Below are 19,249 nucleotides of genomic sequence, written 5' to 3' on the forward strand. Positions count from 1 at the left end.
AGGTATTGTAAGAGTATCAGCATCTTGTCCAGATATCATGGTAAAGGTATCCTTCCCCTTTTCTAGGGTCCAAACTCTCAACATACCATCATTACCACCAGTGAGAAAGAATTTGCCAGCGGAACAAACCGGTCCCTTGGCGTCCCCAATCCCATGAAGAAACTCGTGCATAGCAAGGGATACGAAATCATATACCATGGTTGCCACGTCGCTCCAGTTGAATACGAGTTTCCTCCCTCCATCAATGAACCGGGTATCTGAAGGTATCTCTTCCCCACGAAAACGCGGATGCCATCGCATCCCTTCCATCCGTCTGGTGGCATCCCACAGGTTGATATCGCCATAGGGACCCAGCAATACAAGGGATAAGAAGACAAGAAGAGAGCGAGCGATGGCACGAGCGCGAGAGAAGGAAAGAAAGAGGCCGATGTGTTATTCTTATTCAGCTTTTATCAGTGGATGAAGATAGTGATAGGGTAGCATCATCGTGATTCCATGGTCGGACTTTTTCATAAGATGACATCCATAAGCATGAGAAGCGCCATCAGCAGTGCTTTCCCAGCACGGGGCTGGCCCTCTCTATCCCAAAGACCTTACGCGAGAATAATAAATGTCTATCTTACACGATCTCCATGGACTGGACCGCGCGAGTGTACATTCCGCTTGACCAAGACTCTTCAAATGACTTGTTCAAGAAGGTAACTGATTTCTATCATGTAATTCAAGACAGGCTGAAGGAAAAGGGCAGTGGTGGTGCCACAGTCATTAGTGACACTCTGACACGTTACTTGGGTACCGTGATCTTCGGTAGCAACTACATTGAACGTGCTGGTCTCGACCTCGAAGAGACGGTAAAGATTTGCGAAAGTATCTTCTGTGGAGAATTCGTGGATCCCGAGCACATCCCAGAAAGGTGAAAACCCCGATCCTTGTCGACAAGATTATCTATACGGCAAGTAAAAGCTCAAAGTAGGGTTCCTGCAAGTATGCTTATCCTAAGTGGGTCACAAACTGGGTTCCGCCAACCCATATGTGTTGTGGCTGGCTTGAAATTATCGGTAGTCAGCCTGCATGAATCCATGGCCATCTTGAACTCATTAGTCGTCACTTGACCACTACTTATTGTTCGTCACCTGGCAAGTTTTGGTGGCCAAGTTGAAGTTATTGGTAGTCCCCTTTTCTAGCCTTTGTATATAGCTGTCTAGTACACTCTCTGTGACTTGCTGCGTTCCCGCCCCGACCAAATTGACATATGTACGCAGTATGAATTGCATGGTGGTTTGAAGATGGCCCAGGTGATCATGAATCTAGATCGTCTGAAAGTAGCCTAGATTGATGGATAGTAGAATGGAACCGTAGCTACTACATAGAGATGCACCCACATCCTGCAAGGCTAGGGTCACTAAGCGCTTATCTGTGATCCTATTGATTCCACTTCATTGGTTAGTATATTCTCATCTCCCACAGGATTGGCACCAGCACAAGATCCGTTTTCTTGCAGTCCTCCTATTTTTTTTTTTTTTTTTTTTTTTTTCAAACAATTCAAGCAAATGTGCAATGGGCGAGCCCTCTATCCTTGCGGCACCAAACGACATCAAGCAACAGGGTTGGACGTGTATTGACAAGACTTTTCCCTCCAAATCTGCAGATATTATATTGTAGGTAGTTCATCACGTACAGCTTCATGTAGGAGATGGTGAGTATCCATCTGTCTGCGCTTCGGAGTTCCTTCTATAGTCTTTCGGGAAGGTTATAACTTTGAACATGGAAGCTAGGATGAACATGTAAATGTAATGACTTTCCAGCCAATGGCAGGTTAAATTCAGTAGCGCCTTGAATACAGCCTGTCGGCGGTCATTCAACCAAAGGTCCGTGAGCGAAATCCGTGAGCGGGGTTAAGTTATGGAATACTTCTCACGCGATTCCACCTCGATTTTGCCATCAATTCTTTTTGCATAAATATGTAGTTCCGATTCCCCTCTTCCATTGTCCCCTCAACCTCCTACAAGTTCCCTTCCTACTTTCAATCTTCTATAAGCAACGAGCCACGAGCAGGTCTTGTTTAATACTTTAGACGCATCTAAAGCTCGTGAGTTGACCTACTTTAGGTAAACTTACCATGACTGATACTAATGAGAATTTAGAAATCATGTGCCAGCAGCTCATTCATACCACCAGACACATGTGCGGACATAAGATCGATTCTCCGGGAACGATCATGGAACTCGATCGTTGTAATAATTGCGGTAACATTGTACGAACACAACACCTGGGCGTGTCAACTAAAAGAGTCCCATGCTCTGACTGCAAGGCCAACGGTGCTTATGTGCAGAGGGGTGGAAAGTGGGAGAGAGCTTAAATTGTTGCTGGTGGAGAAGTCAGTGTTTATGGCAAATGTTCTTATTTGGTGTGAATTTTGTGCCGAGTACCGACAGCTAGTTTCTAGGATCATGGTATTTACTCTAAATAGTTAGCTAGCTTCTGGAAATTCTAAAGCAATTAGGAAGCGTTTTGATCTTCGCGTACTACCCATATGTGTATTTGCTCACTACATGCTTTACTCAGTAACTAAGCATTGTATAGCTTACCCTTATGAGATACCAGATAGATATATTTTTTTTCTCGATGGATGAGCACAATATCTGGCCTGCAAACTTAAGTCTCATCATTTCCTTGTTGCCTGGTGATAAGGAAGGGATGAGTATAGCTTTGTTATGGTAAATATAGCACTGTGTAGTACCACAGGTGGTGGGATAGGAGAGAGCTATCCTACGTTCGCAGAGATCTACTACTATCCTACACCGTCCGCTACTGCCAATCCCTTCTTGGAAATTGGTTTTTATTGCCTGTGGAGAACTTCCTATTAGCCAACCATCACTCCAAACCTCTCCCTCCCCTATCTACTCGATAATAGTCTCCCAGAAGTATATTTCAGGTGAAAAGTCCCGGTCGCTGCTTAATGCGTTCTGATTGGTGTAGAGCAAGTTATGACCAATACGGATTTCTGCGCTTGATTTGTCAACCTGACGGGGCCATTGCGTACAGTCCGTAGTTACGCCGTACTTTAAGCATATGACAAATACGCGACCCGTGTTACATAGAGACGCGCCCCCGGTCGCGATTTTTGACTCAAGAATCAATCTATCCCTGTATACACTCCCTAGCCAAAGGAATCTCTCCAATATCTTGGCTCTACCCTCTAGGTCATATTCCTGAGCTACAGAGTACTCTCCCTAGCCTCAGGATATTAGTTCCCATGAGTGATCCTGTCATGGATGCCCAACGACGCTTTCCCAATGTGCACTGGATCTGGGCTGGAGGTATCTCATTTGTGTATGAGGTCCACCCTCGTATTGTGGTCAAGGTGCCAAAGTCTGGAGAGTATGAGAGAGAGCAGTTCCATAGGGAAACCAAGATTTATGAAATCTTCTCACAGCATTCTCCATGCTGTTCTGTGGTGCAGTGCTTCTTTCATACAGACAACGGCATCTTTCTTGAGTACATGAGAGGTGCGGTTCTATTGACAGATGAAATACCCTCTACTGACTGGTTTACTAGATGGGTCCCTGTCCTCTAGGATACAAAACAATCAGGCTAAGGATCAGCAAACCATGATTGTTACTAAAGTAGAAAAGTTGGAACCTCTATTTCTTCGGAAGAAATGGATGAATGATCTTGCTCAAGCCGTCGCCTTCCTTGAATCACTTGGACTAGCCCATGGCGACTTACGACCTGAAAACGTTTTACTGGACCGTGACCGACTGAAGTTATCGGATTTTGATTGTACAGCCAAGCTTGGGGAAGACTTTGAAGCTTGTGTGGCCCCATACGGAAGGTTACTTAACAGCAGCGAAATGAACTACGGGCGGCCTGGAACTTCTGGCTTCTTGAGCTCCAGAACTGAGTTGTTCGCACTTGGCTCTCTATACTATCTGATAAACTACGGCTTTGAGGTCTACGGAGATCGAAGTCTTACTGAAGATCCTAAGGAGCATGGACCCAAGCTCGTGGAGTTGCTGCAGAACAAGGAGTATCCGACACTTGATAGCAATCCAATGATTGATGATATTATCAGCAAGTGTTGGCACAACAATTACGCTACAGTTGCGGAGCTCGCTGCACACACTGATATTGTTCTTCATCAAGGAACTTATAGGGAGAACTCCAATGAAGGTACTGTTTCCTCGACCACCGGATGGGGCGTGGCTATGATTGTGAGCCGCATCATCCATGGATTATGGCGTAGTCTTGCCAAATGGAGATGGTTAGTGCGCCGGGAAAACAATGACAATCTAATTAATTCTATAAAAACCGATGGGGACAGCTGCGAAGTGCTGAACCAAGACTCGAAAACCGCAACTTGCAAGGACTTGGTACGCTGCGGGCTTCTTGATCTGCTATCTTCGGGTGAACCTGGACAGCTTGGTTTCCAAGTAGAATGGTATAGACACAGTTACCAGGTATAATAGGAGGAACCCGGTGAAATAGGAGGAGTTGCTCACCAGTGATTCTAAGTAAATTGTTTTTTTAACGCTCCCACCAATTATTCACATACATGCCACAAATAAACAGTGCTAGCGGGATGATGCTATCTGTATCGCCCAAGAAGCTCGGAAGAGCGATATAGCTATGAAGGCATTACCACTTTATATGTATTCGTTGTATCCACTGTTTTGGTCCCAGTAGACCGGTATAGATTGAAGTATTCAACATGGTGCCGAATCATAATGTAAAACTATAGTACAGCCAGACGAAGTTACTCGGATCAATCAGCACATTGTACCCCGCTATCAGAATGCCCATGGTAATTGCCATGTGTCATCTAATAGACATATTATGACACGGTAAATGCGGTGCATTAGCTTAGGAATCTGGACTGGTTTGGCCGCATAACAAGTAAGCCTTGTAGGTAAGAGAGCAAGTCAGATTCGTTTCAGCTAGTACCACAATGGGGGTCAAGGGATATAAAGCACCGAAGCCATCACGCTTCACTCTCCTCCAAATTATCCCTCCGAGCACGTAACCTCACCTATCAAGCGGTATCTACTCCGACTCTAATCTTCGTCATCTAGGAAGGTCTCAGGTATGTTAATTACAATATGCCGACGCAAGGTATGAACTATCCTGAGTCAGTCAGTAAAACATGCCTTCCTTGTTAGAGTAGCTTTTTATCTCCGCTTTTCCAGACCGCTCTTTGGGTCGACTATAAGTAGATAGCCAATTAATCCCATCCCTCGAACTTTTCTTGTCCTCGATCCTGCGTTGTCTGACCTGAAAGATGTCGTCTTGTCATTATGTCAGGATACCCCACTGCTCTCTGTGTGGACAAAGATTTGATAGATTCTCATCCTTCTGCTTGGGTAGGTTCGCCTTAGACAGACTCTACACTATATACTGATGCTACCAGTAATCTTTCATGATACCTCTAGTTCTGACACAATGGTCACTCGGTCTATGACCTTCCGGGAAGAGGACCATACAATCTATTTGGAAGATCTGGATATTTATATCCACGACTTTCCACGAAAGAAAGCAAGATATGCCCCTTCTGTGCATAGTCTCTGCAAGACAGGGGGGGGGGCAGATCTACCAAGCCCCCATGCTATCTACAATTTTGGTCTTGCAATGATCCCGTTGATATGGACTAAGCTTCCACGGGAGATCTACAAGAGTAATACTCTCTTTGAAGCGGCAGACTCATTGCTTGCAACTTCCCGAGGTAGAGAATATAAAGGCTCACTCTGGGAACTACTGGACAGATGTAGGAGACTTCCAGTCGAACTGAGTCTGTTTATTTGGGACTTTCTTCCTTCTAGTCCCGTCCGGCACTTACTTGCACTTAACGCTGCTAGAAGGATTTGGCTGGATACTCCTCTTTCTGCTGGTGGTGCGACTATATCTCTCCAAGGAGACATCATGATCTATCTTACACAACTTATGAAAGACAGATGTGTTTGTGGTATTCGTCAGGGGCACAGCTTATATGGCCATGAAAGCAGTCTCTTGATAAACGTTCAGAGACCTGCTGCAAGTACCGCATGTGTCTTCACAATGGGACTTTACGGACTCCAAAATGTGGAATTCATGGCAGAGACCGAAGAGAGCTTGACCAGCGGAGTCGACTCAGGGGGTAGTAAGTTCATTATTGTCATTCCTTGCAAGCAGGAAATGCCATTGCATGTGGATGTCAAATGGGATGTATGGGATCTTTATCTTTCAAAAGAATATCTGATACTGATAGTATCACTAGGTTTGGAAGATTTACCTCATTAGCTCGCACGATAAGTCAATATTCGGTCATGATTTTTTTTGGGTTCCTCCAGTTTCTTGCGGCCAATTATGTTGGCTCTCTCCGAACTCATTTTATAACTGGCCGCGGCATTTCGACTTTACTACCCAGTCCCAGAGATTCATGACATATGTACCTCTGAAGAGAGATGAACGATTGTATGGTCTTACAGCGTTTTGCTCTAGTGAAGGATTTGTTGGCTTGGGAACTCACTTTTGCTCCTATTCTCATCAAGAATCTTACACACAGAATTCTTCAGTATATTGGTATGGCAAACAACATGGCTGTCCTATTCATGTTCAACTCGACGGCTCGGATGCTATAAGTTCAATTTACGTTTACTGGCACAAAAATGACTCATTGTCAGGATCCTACTTTGCTGTAAGTTCTCCCTAAGTTATTCAATTTATACCAACATAATCTAGATCACAACCATCAAGAATGAATCATTTATTCTTGGACCGCAGTTTCCACCTTCTAGAACAGTCATGAAGAAGATATATAGCTCAGATGATGGTGAGATCTTAGGCTTGTACTATGACAAAAGTCCAAGTATCACAAGAATGACGAGTCTGGGTATAATTTCTTGTCCAAAGAAATTATCGATTGACAGCGATCATCTCGCTTCCCCACTACTATCGAACCACGAATGTATTTACTATCTAAATACTTCGCCATTCACCAGCTTCAGTTCACAAGCCTCTTTGAAAGACATTGAAAGGATAGAAGCCTGCTACGTGGATTCTCGGTGTACAGGAATGCTTCTTCACTATAACAATGGCAGGAGACGCATCCTAGGTCAGTGGTATGAAAGTACTTACATTCAGACGGATATCCAAGCAATATCTTTACCGAAAAACGCTTCGCTTCGATTTCTCCTGACACGCAAGGGTCATAGACAGCTTGTTACTCATGTCAGTGCTCTAGCGTGTGCTGCTCCTGGCGGAAGAGAGGCAAAATTCATCGATATAGCCTACGGTGTAAGTTACATATATTGCATTACGGGATCTTGCTAATACGCTATAGGATGTGATGGTATGGATGTTTTCGGGCAACTCTGATGCCATTCTATGTCTTCCAAATAGTGCTCACTACAGAGAGGAGTAAAGACTAGTACAGTATTCATTCTACCTCTTTATATCATGATCTTGAATGTATACTGTGTATTTCAGGATAGAGTTGGTTGTAAAGCTCTTTTGTAACCACCAGGCACCTGTCATTTGCCTTGCTCTGGCATTGGTGGTTAGAATATCTATAATGAAGCGGAATACCAATAGATACTTGAACGGAGACATTAAGACAATCGTCGCGTAGAAAGAAAGTAGCATCCACAAAGTAAGCTGCAGGAAAGACAGCACCAAAAGTCGCAGCATCTTCATATCGATACCCTGCACTATGTATGTATTTATTGGTAAAGCAATAGGAGCTTTCAGGACCCGGGCAGCACAGAGGGACATAGAAGCCGGCGAGATGATCTCGTCTTTGGTGCATAGCGGGCAGAGAGACAGTTTCCACAGAATGCCACGACGGTTCATACTACCGACTGGCTAGGTACTCGCAGGCCAATTCTGGTCTTCGCGGGCTATGTCATATTTTGCATTCCCCGATAACATATATGGCACAACCGGTGACGATCAATAACAGTATACCACCAGCAATAAACCTGGGGAAAATGAATGTCTGTGGAGAGTAATTCAAATCAGAATCAGCGCATCCTCAATCTGACGCCCTGCACCATGTAGTTATCAATAAAGTAATACAACCGTCCCGGTTCCGGGCAACGCGATGGGACATGGAAGCCTTTTAAGATGATTACCATCCTCAGGGTCCGTATACTGCCCGAGAAGTACTTCCATACAATAAGGACAAAATGGCTTGCATTGTTGGCCTGCCGAATACTCGTCTGCCAATTCCTGGCTTCTTCTAGCTTTCCTGAGAACGGAGTCGGGGTAGAAGTGGATAAAGCAATTGTAACAGTAGGTATGGCCACAGCCTAGTACTAGATCTACTACCTTACAATGCTAGAACATACCATTACTGTCACCGGGGCGGTGTAAATCATGACAGAAGATGCTACTATCACTTTCTCCATTCCTGAGAGCATCAATGTCAATCGGGTTCTCCGAGGGACTTCAGTATACATGCTGACTTGATTTCAGGGCTGCCGCTGACCAGAACTTGATCCAGGAGACCAGAAGTTAAATTTCGCGAAATGCTCTAACGTGCATCAGCAAATGAAGCTGAAAGCTAAAAGTGCGTGAGGTAATCGCACGTCATTTCTGGCAGAACTAGGACTGATACTAATTGTAGGTCAGTTAACATGGACAATAAAAACAAAACAAATCACGAAAAAAAGAAGAATACATACAACAGAAGGGATTCGCTGGTGGTCACCCACCCAACTACTAACCTCCCGGCGTGTGGCTTAAGTACGGCTGAGCGGACGGGAAGCCCTGTTCTCCACACCCTGTGGTCGTATGTACTTGACACTACTTAGAGATCAACTATATAGTACATTCAGTAGTTGAAATTCTCCACCCCGCGTGCTTCTCAGCGGTTGTTTATGCCTTCCCTTGACATGAGCATTGGTCTGGCCTACCGCATCCAAACCGATCCAAGTCATCCACGATTGGAAGTGGAAGCTCCCGCATACACTCGGTCATCTGATCTGGCTTTGTCTCCCACGCGTTGCTCCCACGCGCGCCGTTCATTCCCCATCCACTGCCCTTGGCTGTCTGTGTTTGCGACCTGCACGTCGTGTCGTGGCTGGAAGTATAAGATCTTCTAGCGGGTCATGTCTGTCCCTTATCCACAATGAGTCGCTATCTCACTCCATCCAAGGTCGCTCTCCTCTGCCTCATCTCCATCTATACCGAAGGAGTCGTCCCCAACTCCTCTGCCATTCATGTCCTCTCCTTCCTTATCACCTGTCTAAGTCCTCTGGAAAGAGAACCCACTTCCCCATTAAAGTCCCAGGACACACGATGCTCCGTCTCGGTTGATGATTTGGAAGATGCCCTCAAGAGCCATCCATCCTCCATCCCTGGTCGCTCAATCTGGGATCTGTTCCTCAAAAAGATCTGGTCCATCGACTGCTGCGATGCGTTGGAGGTTTTCTTCGCCGAGATTTCCGCCATCCTGGTCAAGACCCGTGAAGAGCAGATCCGCGATCGAGATGCAGGTCTTGCACCGGAAACAGGCTGTATGCGCCTGTCTCGGTGCTCTCCCTTGGGCGCATTTGTGAGACGAGCTCAGCTGGAATTTACCAGATTGCAGTTCCATGACTCTGTCAAGCTCTGGCAGGGGTTTGTCAAGTATCGGCTGCCGACGTATAATGTATGGGCACGAAAGAACCCGTCTGATGAGCAGGCACCGGTGGATATCAACCTGCTAAACCTTGGTCTGGATCCGATGGAGCACCTTACGCAGGTGGCGTACGGCAATATCAAGGATGACTCGGAGGATGATCAGTACGTCAGCACGAAGGACGTTGAACGGCTCCTCGAGTTCCAAATTAGCGAGCTGCAAAGTAATTGCCCCCTCGAATAGATAACGTAAATGCTTATGGAACCTAGGTTTGGGAGGAAGAGTGCCGGACGGCATGAAAGTGCAACTCGAACGCATCATCATGTCGGGGGTGACCGTTCCTAACCTTGTGCACTACTTAAGGTACGGACCAGCTATTAATGAGAGATTCTTCCAACTGTTAATTCTCTAGGTTTCTGGATGCCTGGAGGGCCGGAGATTATCCATCTTCTTTTGACAACCTGCACCGCTACTTCGACTGTACTATGCATAGTCGCGATCGAAGCTCCTATCAGTATGCGTTGCTCAATCTTGCGATCCTACAAGCTGATTTCGGATGCTACGGAGAGGCCGTTTCTGCCATGCAAGAGGCTGTTTCTATTGCTCGAGAATCTCACGACATGAACTGCTTGAATTTCTGCATGAGCTGGCTGTATCACTTCGGCAAAGCGTTTCCGGAGCAGATGAAGGATGTACAGAACACCGGCATGTTGGGTAACGAAAAGGAAGGCCTCGCCTTTCTGAAGGCAAAGGCAAAGGAAACAGAAATGTGGAGCCTTCTCAGTACGACGCTGTTGAGCGAAGCGAAACTCGAACTGCATAATGTGAGTGACGCCTTGTCTACCAGCTTCTAGTCTAACATTCTCTAGGGAGAGAGTCTGGCCTCGTCGTTTGAGAATATAATCCGAGCATCGCATCTCAATGTGACGAAACATCTATCCAACTCCGTGGGTCCACAGTTTCTACTGCAGACCTCGCTTTATTCCAGAATAGGTATGTCTCTCTCCATGCCATCGTTCAGTCTCAGCTAAGTCCATAGGCATCACGCATCTCGCATGGCTGAGCAGCGAGATATTCCGCGAATGCTACGCAAATAAAGCACCCTTTGAAGACTATCTCAAGAGCACATTCCGTAGCTGCCAGCTCGTACGTCAACCATCCATCCAGCATACCTCACTACTAACTTCCCAAAGCTAGCGCAGCAGGGCCGCTACTCCGAGGTATCAGCCCAAATGAGCCAAATCACCCCGGAAAAGCTTCGCTCCCTGAAATCATCTCAATACTGGATCTTCTTCTCTGGCCTCCTACAACTCCGACGCCAAATATACCGGTAGGCCCACCTCCACCATTTCCACCCCAACCCACACTAACAACAACACAGCGACAACAAAACCGCAGCCGAACATCTCCTCGCCCAACTCCAAGCCATCCAACTCCCCGACAACGACATCACCCTCCTCCTCTCCATCCTCACCATCGACCTCCGCATCCGTCAAGGCCACTACGCGCGCGCCCTCGAACTTGTTGAGAAAACCGCCCAAACCATCCACCAAGACAACTTCGACATCTTCACCCAAGTCAAACTCCTCTGCCTCAAAGCCTCCATCCTCCAAAAGACCGGCCACCCGCAACGCGGCTTCTCTCTCGCCCTACGCGCCGCCAGCATCGCACATCGCTCACGCCTCCTCCCCAGCCTCTGGGAATCCATCTGCGTACTCGCAGGCGTCCTCCTCAGCCTACGCGAATTCGACGCTGTCTCCGAATTAATCGAAAGCATCATGCCCCAAATCCTCGAAACAAGTGACTGTGAGCTAGCCGCCCAAGCCTACTCCCTCCTCGTAGACGCCAACATGGGCATCGCAGGAACCCTCTGGAGCAAAGGACAGACCAACTCCGTCTTGAAAAAGGAACACATCAACCGCGCACTAGGGTACCTGGACTGCGCATATGAGCAGTACGAAGAAATCGAGGATGTCAATGGACAATGCGAGATGGTAGCGAAGAAAGCAACGGTTATGCATTTAACGGGGGATCCGGTCCTGGCGAATGATTACGCGGCGAAGTATTTGGATTTGAAGAGACAGAGTCGGATGGATAGTGCGGACATTTAGTTGTGCTGTGTTGTGTTGTGTGTTTTCTTTCTTATCGGTCGGTTGTTGATGTATGATATGCAGTGATTGATCGTTGAACATGATTAATGCCTGTTTAGGTAGTGACTTCTTTCCGTGTTGAGGTGATGGATTTTTGATCTTGTAGCAGTCCACTCTACGTAAAGGGCGCCTGGAACCATGTTCTCCGATATAGATTTGCATCGGAATAGCAAAACAGCGGATGAAGCGAGCAGCACCAGGCAGAATTGAAGGCCATTGGACCAACGCTGGTCAATCTCGCGGGTTCCGCGCAATTTTCCTGCGAACTGCTCTCGCAGTCGGTGCGTCTATCCTGGATAAAGCAGGAAAGCGCTCTACTCCTATCATATGGAGAAAGAAATACTAAGAAACCAACAAGTTCATGCTGATTATGAACAAAACCAGAGAACAAAGGAAAAAGAAGCTTATCAGTATTGTGTGTCACGCTATCTCAATTCCACCACTGAGCACCGACTTCCCGGTCATTCTATCTTCTGCATGTTTTGCCGATAAATATACATGTTCTTTGATTTCCCCTCCCGTCAACAGTCAAGATCAATCAAAGAAGCTGTACTCCCGTCATCCACTGCGGGACGTTTAGGTGGCCTTGTCCTTGTTGTGGTAGTTGACGCTGGAGTTCCAGCTGCGAGGTTCGTTAGTATGGATGCTCGGCTGTAGCTTGTATTCGATGTTAGATGATCGCGGATGCACACTTACAAGATGGTCTGTAGGAAAAATTTCCACGTCAGTATTCGAATATTATATAGTTAGAAAGGTATTGGCACGCACCTTGTCACCATCTCCCCAGGGGAAGTTCTTCACGCGGATGTTCTGGTAGGGGTACTCGGTGCGCTCCTCAAGAGGGGGCATGTGCTCCCAGTGCTCCCAGTGCTCGTTCCAGAGGTTGTAGGAGTTGATACCGCCGGCAATCAGAACGGGGATGACGGCGCTAGAGAAGGTGAGTCTCTACAATAGGTCAATTGCGGTAGTATTAGCAAGCCCACATACTAGATGGAGAGCTTGCGCCACAGGTCTAGAACAGCATAACAGCCATTGAGTCAGCACAGCCCGTTTCCTTCCATATTCTGATCCCAATTGGGTAGATACGCACCACTGGTAGCAGCAGCGTGGTGCTTGACGGCCTCTCTCTCGCGGTTGAATGCGTTGTCGACGGCCCAAGAGGGAAGCTGCTTGGAGTCGGTGCTGTTGGCACGGCGCTGGACGGTCGAACGGACCGGAGCAGCACGCAGCTGCTGGGCAGCGCGCTGGGACAGACGAAGGGCGTTGCGCTGAGAAAACATGGTTGGGGTGGGTTGGAGTGGAGGAGTGACGTTGGAGGAATGGGACGACGTCTTTGACGGTGGGATTATCCCGGACGTCGGCCCTTCCGGCTTAACGAAACAAAAGCCGTTTAGCGTCCCCGTGATTCGCTGTCGCCGCTTCAGCTTATGTCAGCTCCCGGGTCGGATCGCGTGATGTCACGATCACGTGCCAGCGACGCGGAGAGGAATGCGATTGGGGACATCCTCTGCCTCGCTGTTGATGGACAGCATCGATTGTATCATTCTATTCGAATTGTCGCATTGGTACCTTATTTTGGAATTGCCCTTCTACTGAATGGGCTAACTTGGCACCCTGGGTAGATATGTGCGATTCGCGTCCATATTGCCGGGATGGGGTTTCGAATTACAACATGGAATGGTGCGTGGGGATTGCACGTTGGACCTTGACTGGATGCTGACCGTCTCTAGTCAATGGGATTCGGTGGGTGGTGCTAGCCTATGCCGCGGTCACGTCGCTGACCTGATGCAGAAATCCGTTCTCCTACGAGCCATGGAGAGGCAAGCGGACGTTCGATGTATGCTTTTCCTTGACCCCCTTCACAAACACAAGACTGATATCAGCAGGCCATGTTTGACATCCTTGAGGCCGATATTGTCGTCTTTCAGGAAACGAAGATTCAGCGTAAAGACCTGCGCGATGACATGGTCTTAGTGCCTGGTTGGGACTGCTACTTTAGTCTTCCGCGAGTCAAGAAAGGTGCGCATTTCACATCTCTGGGGGGCTGATCGGGCGATTAATTGCCGTAGGGTACTCTGGGGTTGTGATATACACACGCAACGCGACATGCGCCCCCATTCGCGCAGAGGAAGGTCTCACAGGCGTGCTTTGTCCCCCAAATTCGTCCGTCTCTTTTCGAGACCTCCCAGAAGAGCAACAGATTGGCGGCTATCCCACCATCGAACAGTTGTCGCAGCTCGACCTTGATGCGGCAACGCTGGACTCTGAGGGCCGTTGTGTCATCCTTGAATTCCCCGCCTTTGTTCTCCTGGGAATCTACTCGCCCGCCAATCGGGACGAGAGTCGCGACTCATTCCGTCATAACTTCATCGATTTGATGGACGTGCGGGTCCGGAATCTGGTCGCTCTGGGCAAGAGGGTGTTCGTGACGGGGGATCTGAATATTTCTCGAGGGGAGATCGATGCAGCACATGCGGGGGAGGCTATCCGGAAAGGAACCTTGACAGAAGACGAGTTTGTCTCCGTTCATGCGCGACGTGTATTCAACCAACTACTCTCCGACGGAAAGGTCATTGGGGAACGAGAGGAAGGGAGAGAGCAGCCTGTTATGCACGATATCTGTCGCTCCTTCCACCCGGACCGCAAGGGGATGTACACCTGCTGGGAGCAACGCATCAATGCCCGTCCTGGGAACTATGGCTCGAGGATTGACTATGTCCTGTGTAGCTTGGATATGCAAGACTGGTTCTGCGATTCGAACATACAAGAAGGCCTCATGGTATTGATTCCGCTGGCCTATAAGGAAACTTGCTGACTCCGACTGCTTAGGGTTCCGATCATTGTCCCGTGTATGCGGTGTTCAAAGATAGTGTAAGTCTAGGGGATAAACAAGTCAGCATCCACGACATCATGAACCCACCCGGGATGTTCGAAAATGGCGAGCGCCGACAGGACTATACGGCCAAATGTTTACTGCCTATTTCGGGCCGCTTGATACCGGAGTTCGACAAGCGAAGGAGTATCAAAGACATGTTCATGCGCAAACCGAGCAGCGCGTCGCAGAGTTCTCCGATTGGGACCCCTGCGCTCTCTCGTGCAGGTTCGGTTCAAGAGACAGAAAAGATGGCTCCCATCAAGAACGCCCCAACGGAAGCAGTCAGCAACCCTTCCATGTCCAAGAACGATCCTCAACCCAAAGGCGTCGTCCGTAAGCGGTCCGAAAAGAATGACTCACCTATCAAACGTTCGAAGCCAGTAGCTGCCTCAGCACCCGCGCCACCTACTGCTGGACAGAAGTCGCTCAAAGGGTTCTTCAAGCCGAAGATTGCCCCGGTCAATCAGACCAGCGCGAGTCCAACCGACACCACGAGCCCACCTATTGTACCACCACCTGCATCACTCCACGAGCCCAACACCTCGACAAATCATGGACAGCTAAATGACGAACAAGTCGCATTATCAATTGCTAGAGAACCCGCGGAGGAGATCAACCCACCTGTATCAGCGACAGCAATCACCCCGAAGGAAGATGACACGGTCATCGACCCAATAGTCAGCAAGGAAGACTGGTCAAAGCTCTTTACAAAGAAGCGAGCGCCTAAATGCGAAGGTCACCAAGAATATTGCATCAGCCTGACGACGAAGAAACCTGGAGTCAACTGCGGCCGGTCCTTCTGGATATGTCCCAGACCTCTTGGACCCAGCGGCAATAAGGAGAAGGGCACTCAATGGCGGTGTCCGACATTCATCTGGGCAAGTGACTGGAGCTCGTCGACATCATAGGTAGCCATGGCAACGCGAGGCATCATTCCCTAACCTCGACACCATACTGCAATAATAGATACCCATTGTTCATCAGTAGTCACGGCATTTGACTATGGAACAATACCCCCAGGCTCAATAGCCATCCCATATTCACATAGCGAGACTATTAGCCTGCATCGCACCCCAACCTACGTCATATGATCATTTCGCTTGCACAGCAACCACCAGCAACAGCAAGCATCAAGGTAGATACTTAGCTACCCACGGTAATTAATTTATCTAGCAGTGACGTCCCTTACGGCACCGTTGATCAATCAACACCATAGCCAATTCATGTATTTTAACCAAGCCTATATCAAACCCCCCGACAAACGCCACCCTGCTATACAACATTTTTCGGTTAATAACACCTCTCAAGAATATCCAGTCCTCTTGTCATGTGGGTCCAGTGGAACTCTATCTCAACATCGCTCGACTGTGGGTCTAGCCCTATCTCAATAGAGTAATCAACCCCTCTTGTCCAAGCTTCCCAGCCTCAATAGTCCATTGTTTAGGCCACATATAGTGGAGATCTGACCGGTGAGTCACAGATACGCAGGGGGCTGTGTGTTATTCTTTAATACTAAGTCGAATGTTTGCTGCAAGTTGTAAGCCACTATGACATGATGTTTAGGGGTGAGATACGCCCTGCTTGGATGTGTATAATGATCTTTTATTTATGAACTGAGTTGTCTAAATGGTTGTCGTCGTAGGACATATATGCTGGTTAATCGAGAACAGAGATGGTTTTGTCTCCCCCTGTCTTCCTTCCACCCAGGGGAATGAGATGGAAAGGGGAAGATGAGCAGTGGAATATGAGAAAATAGGGAAGAAAATCCGAGCCCCATCTGGATACATGGGGATTTATGGATTACAGAGAATGTCTGTCATGCTCCCCCGAAAGCCCGTGTTGGCTGTTAAATATCATATAGTAAGAACGGACGAAAAAGAAAAGGAATGGAGGAAAGGTCTGACCGACCCATTCCATTTAATAGAGATCCGTAATGTAGTCTGAGAACTCGATGGTCTCGCCTATATGTCGGTCTGTGCAGCTGATCTGTGGTGATGGGGATGGGTACATCGCTGCCCCATTGTTGAAGTCTGTCTGAACCTGTTCGATCAACGAGCCCAATGTCTCCGGGTCCAGCTGGAAGTGCTCCTCTGATAGCAGTGACATGTCGCTCGGTATCAGGTCGCCGCAGATTATGTCGCCGGTATGCATAAAGGGCATGTTGTATTCTGGAAAGAGGTTCATCGTCCCCTCAATTCCAGCGTCATCTAGTTGTACGTTTGTGTCGATCGAAGGACTGGTGGTTTCGGTGCTGGTAGTAGTAAGATCCGGCGACTTGTATTCTGTCGTCGGTTTAGGATACTGGCGAGACGACGTTCGACGCTTCTTTTCAGATGGCCTGCGTGGTGTGTACTGATAATCGGGATGCGCCTCCGCGTGCTTTCTCTTCAATTCGTCGGCCAGGGCTTTGAATTCTACCCTGATGTGTTCTGATTCTGCCTTCCACTGCTTTCCTAGGATAACGGCTGGGGATATCAGCATACCTATTGATTCTCTAGCGTAGCTGAAAACTCACATATTTCGTTATTCGAGAGACTAGGGTGAGCCTCCTTGAGCTTGGGATGATGATGCTGGCGGTATAGGATGAATGCATTTGGCGGACGAGGTACTTTTGCAGCCTTAACAGACACCGAAGGCCGCTCATGCTTTTTAACAGGGACTTTAAACGATTCAAATTCAAGGCAAGATGCCCCTTCATGAGATGCAACGGATATTGCTGTACCCGAAAATGCCGGTGTACGCATGACACGGAGTGCGTTTATGGATTCATCGACGAAAGCTACTACCGGAGCACCAATTAGAGCACTTTTTCTATATGTAAGCCTGCATTTTATTCTTTGCTGTCATAGATTTCTTACCCAAGACGAGACTTAATCTTATTGACATTGCTCTGGCCGATCATATCGATAATATTAATTGGAAGCAACACTTCGTTGTTCGTGGACCCGAGATGGCGCAAAGCATCCTGCCAAAGCAGCTCTGTAAGCTTGTCGCTGGACTCAGTAGTGTGCTTCAAAGCGAGAGGTATAGAGTTCATATTGGTATTTGCGATATAAGCTAGAGGGTTTAATAGTTGTTAAGTCGACAACCATAGCCTTGGGCGACAGTTTCAGAGCATCAAGAGCAAGCAAAGAAAAGTATAGGAGAGGCCATGTATAAAAGTAACTCAAAGACAGTATTTAATAATAACATTTTCAGGTAATAAAAGAGGAGTATTTGGGATTAGACATTACGAATGGAGCTGTGTTCCAGGTGGTGGCGGGAGGCTGGTACCATTCTTTGTTGGGTTAGAGGGCGTGAATTCTTGAGGTAGATTCACGAATTGGTGTTATGCTCCGTAGGCGCTAGCTGATCTTTATTTTACGTTAATACATGTCCTCTTTTGCTTATACTTCTTTTTTAGTGATTTTTCTTGGCAGCCTTTCTAATTTCTTGTCTTATAATCTTCTCTTGCTGTTCGTGTCCCACCCTCCTTGTACCTTCATACGCATTGAGTCCCAGAAACCATCAATCGCCCTCATATCTCGCGATGGATCTCATAGTCGATTCTTTACTTCGATTCCTTGATGGCACGGCTGGCAATGAAAAGCATGCCGCTGAGCTACGTGATAAGGCATCGTACATTCTAGCTTCTTTTCGTGTCCACAAAAACGTCGGTAGACTCATGGCGCAGGTTACTGCGTTGACAAAGGGCGAAAAGCTGATCTACCCTTCTCATCGAGCTTATGGTCCAATCGAATCTAAGAAGACACCTGTATATCGTCACGGCAAATTCCTGCAAGCCATAATGGCCGACTATCGCGTTAAGCCATCTATTGCCGACATTAAAGGCCATCCCATCCAGCTCATCAGCATCCTTGAACCTGACATTGAAAAACTGCTTCAAGGGGAAGACTTGTTCGGCCTTCATTATGCCCTCATTCGCACTGAGAAGAAAGCAAATGAAGATCTTGCTATATTGGCTAAAAAATATGGGTACCACTATATATTTAGAATTGGTCTCACGGAGTATTACACAACGTAAGTTGAACCTCAGGTGTGCATGATTCGTGGATAAATACTAATGATGAAAGGAAAACTGTCGTTGAAAACATTAATTTTCTTAGACCGGATTACCGTGGTGACGCTTATCGAATCTATGCTCAAACCTGCTTCTATGATGCAATAGAGAAACGTTCCAATTTGAATGTCACTGAGAAGGAACTTATTATACGCTCTGTGAACTGCCAGCCACATGATGCGCATAGATTCTGTAAGCATCAACGATTTGCTATTGTCGATAATGCTAACTGAGCCAGGGGACTGGTTGGAGCGCCACCGTGTCGCCTATAACGCAATGCGGGCTTGCATTGCCTTGTTGAGCGAACTTGAAGTGCGAAATAGTCGATATTCTATTCTGTCTATACTGATTCGGTATTAGGAGCCAGCCTTTAGATTCTAGGGGCAAGAACCGGGCTGATACTCTTGTGCACCCCTGCTCTGTCTCGATGTTTGAACGTCCATATATCATCGTTACGACAATAATTCAGATCGCAATGCGTTACAGGTCTCTATACGACGGACCTAATTCCGGCTACTAGGTCCCTATCCTCTGATTGCCTCCTTAATCAACTTCTCATCCACCACAAG

The 19,249-nt window shown here is 47.4% G+C and overlaps 9 protein-coding genes across 9 annotated transcripts; 7 read left to right on the forward strand and 2 right to left on the reverse strand.

The window, feature by feature from the left end:
* Window positions 1-632: 632 nt before the first annotated feature.
* On the forward strand, window positions 633-917 carry BO80DRAFT_440261 (uncharacterized protein; the record flags this gene model as incomplete). The annotated part of the gene is made up of 2 exons (XM_025721114.1): window positions 633-698; window positions 744-917. The coding sequence occupies 2 exons, from the start codon at window positions 633-635 to the stop codon at window positions 915-917; spliced, it is 240 nt and encodes a 79-aa protein (XP_025580716.1).
* Window positions 918-1,962: 1,045 nt separating this feature from the next.
* On the forward strand, window positions 1,963-2,446 carry BO80DRAFT_420686 (uncharacterized protein). Its single transcript, XM_025718422.1, has 2 exons — window positions 1,963-2,089; window positions 2,145-2,446. Exon 2 carries the CDS (start codon window positions 2,150-2,152, stop codon window positions 2,357-2,359), a length of 210 nt encoding a protein of 69 aa, XP_025580717.1. The 5' UTR covers window positions 1,963-2,089; window positions 2,145-2,149; the 3' UTR covers window positions 2,360-2,446.
* A 700-nt stretch (window positions 2,447-3,146) lies between these two features.
* On the forward strand, window positions 3,147-4,482 carry BO80DRAFT_371200 (kinase-like protein). The gene is made up of 2 exons (XM_025716477.1): window positions 3,147-3,509; window positions 3,559-4,482. Exons 1-2 carry the CDS (start codon window positions 3,257-3,259, stop codon window positions 4,464-4,466), a joined length of 1,161 nt encoding a protein of 386 aa, XP_025580718.1. The 5' UTR covers window positions 3,147-3,256; the 3' UTR covers window positions 4,467-4,482.
* Window positions 4,483-5,266: 784 nt separating this feature from the next.
* BO80DRAFT_420688 (uncharacterized protein) lies at window positions 5,267-7,463 on the forward strand. The gene is made up of 5 exons (XM_025718423.1): window positions 5,267-5,360; window positions 5,408-6,198; window positions 6,251-6,670; window positions 6,715-7,269; window positions 7,316-7,463. Exons 2-5 carry the CDS (start codon window positions 5,440-5,442, stop codon window positions 7,394-7,396), a joined length of 1,815 nt encoding a protein of 604 aa, XP_025580719.1. The 5' UTR covers window positions 5,267-5,360; window positions 5,408-5,439; the 3' UTR covers window positions 7,397-7,463.
* Window positions 7,464-8,879: 1,416 nt separating this feature from the next.
* On the forward strand, window positions 8,880-11,820 carry BO80DRAFT_460596 (putative anaphase-promoting complex subunit Apc5). The gene is made up of 7 exons (XM_025722399.1): window positions 8,880-9,818; window positions 9,865-9,958; window positions 10,008-10,419; window positions 10,465-10,588; window positions 10,635-10,741; window positions 10,789-10,925; window positions 10,977-11,820. Exons 1-7 carry the CDS (start codon window positions 9,104-9,106, stop codon window positions 11,704-11,706), a joined length of 2,319 nt encoding a protein of 772 aa, XP_025580720.1. The 5' UTR covers window positions 8,880-9,103; the 3' UTR covers window positions 11,707-11,820.
* A 136-nt stretch (window positions 11,821-11,956) lies between these two features.
* Window positions 11,957-13,025, reverse strand: BO80DRAFT_396236 (cytochrome c oxidase subunit VIa; the record flags this gene model as incomplete). Its single annotated transcript, XM_025717337.1, has 5 exons — window positions 11,957-12,367; window positions 12,442-12,449; window positions 12,514-12,673; window positions 12,733-12,757; window positions 12,836-13,025. 5 exons carry the CDS (start codon window positions 13,023-13,025, stop codon window positions 12,322-12,324), a joined length of 429 nt encoding a protein of 142 aa, XP_025580721.1. The 3' UTR covers window positions 11,957-12,321.
* Window positions 13,026-13,274: 249 nt separating this feature from the next.
* On the forward strand, window positions 13,275-15,997 carry BO80DRAFT_489889 (DNA-(apurinic or apyrimidinic site) lyase APN2). The gene is made up of 6 exons (XM_025723611.1): window positions 13,275-13,425; window positions 13,476-13,488; window positions 13,537-13,582; window positions 13,632-13,764; window positions 13,815-14,524; window positions 14,575-15,997. The coding sequence occupies exons 1-6, from the start codon at window positions 13,398-13,400 to the stop codon at window positions 15,526-15,528; spliced, it is 1,884 nt and encodes a 627-aa protein (XP_025580722.1). The 5' UTR covers window positions 13,275-13,397; the 3' UTR covers window positions 15,529-15,997.
* A 540-nt stretch (window positions 15,998-16,537) lies between these two features.
* Window positions 16,538-17,657, reverse strand: BO80DRAFT_396241 (HMG-box domain-containing protein; the record flags this gene model as incomplete). Its single annotated transcript, XM_025717338.1, has 3 exons — window positions 16,538-17,085; window positions 17,136-17,425; window positions 17,479-17,657. 3 exons carry the CDS (start codon window positions 17,655-17,657, stop codon window positions 16,538-16,540), a joined length of 1,017 nt encoding a protein of 338 aa, XP_025580723.1.
* Window positions 17,658-18,125: 468 nt separating this feature from the next.
* Window positions 18,126-19,061, forward strand: MAT1-2-4 (putative mating locus protein; the record flags this gene model as incomplete). Its single annotated transcript, XM_025723612.1, has 4 exons — window positions 18,126-18,640; window positions 18,694-18,872; window positions 18,919-18,992; window positions 19,041-19,061. Exons 1-4 carry the CDS (start codon window positions 18,150-18,152, stop codon window positions 19,059-19,061), a joined length of 765 nt encoding a protein of 254 aa, XP_025580724.1. The 5' UTR covers window positions 18,126-18,149.
* Between the last annotated feature and the right edge of the window lie 188 nt (window positions 19,062-19,249).

Source organism: Aspergillus ibericus, assembly GCF_003184845.1.
Source record: "Aspergillus ibericus CBS 121593 unplaced genomic scaffold BO80scaffold_1, whole genome shotgun sequence".
NCBI lineage: Eukaryota > Fungi > Ascomycota > Eurotiomycetes > Eurotiales > Aspergillaceae > Aspergillus > Aspergillus ibericus.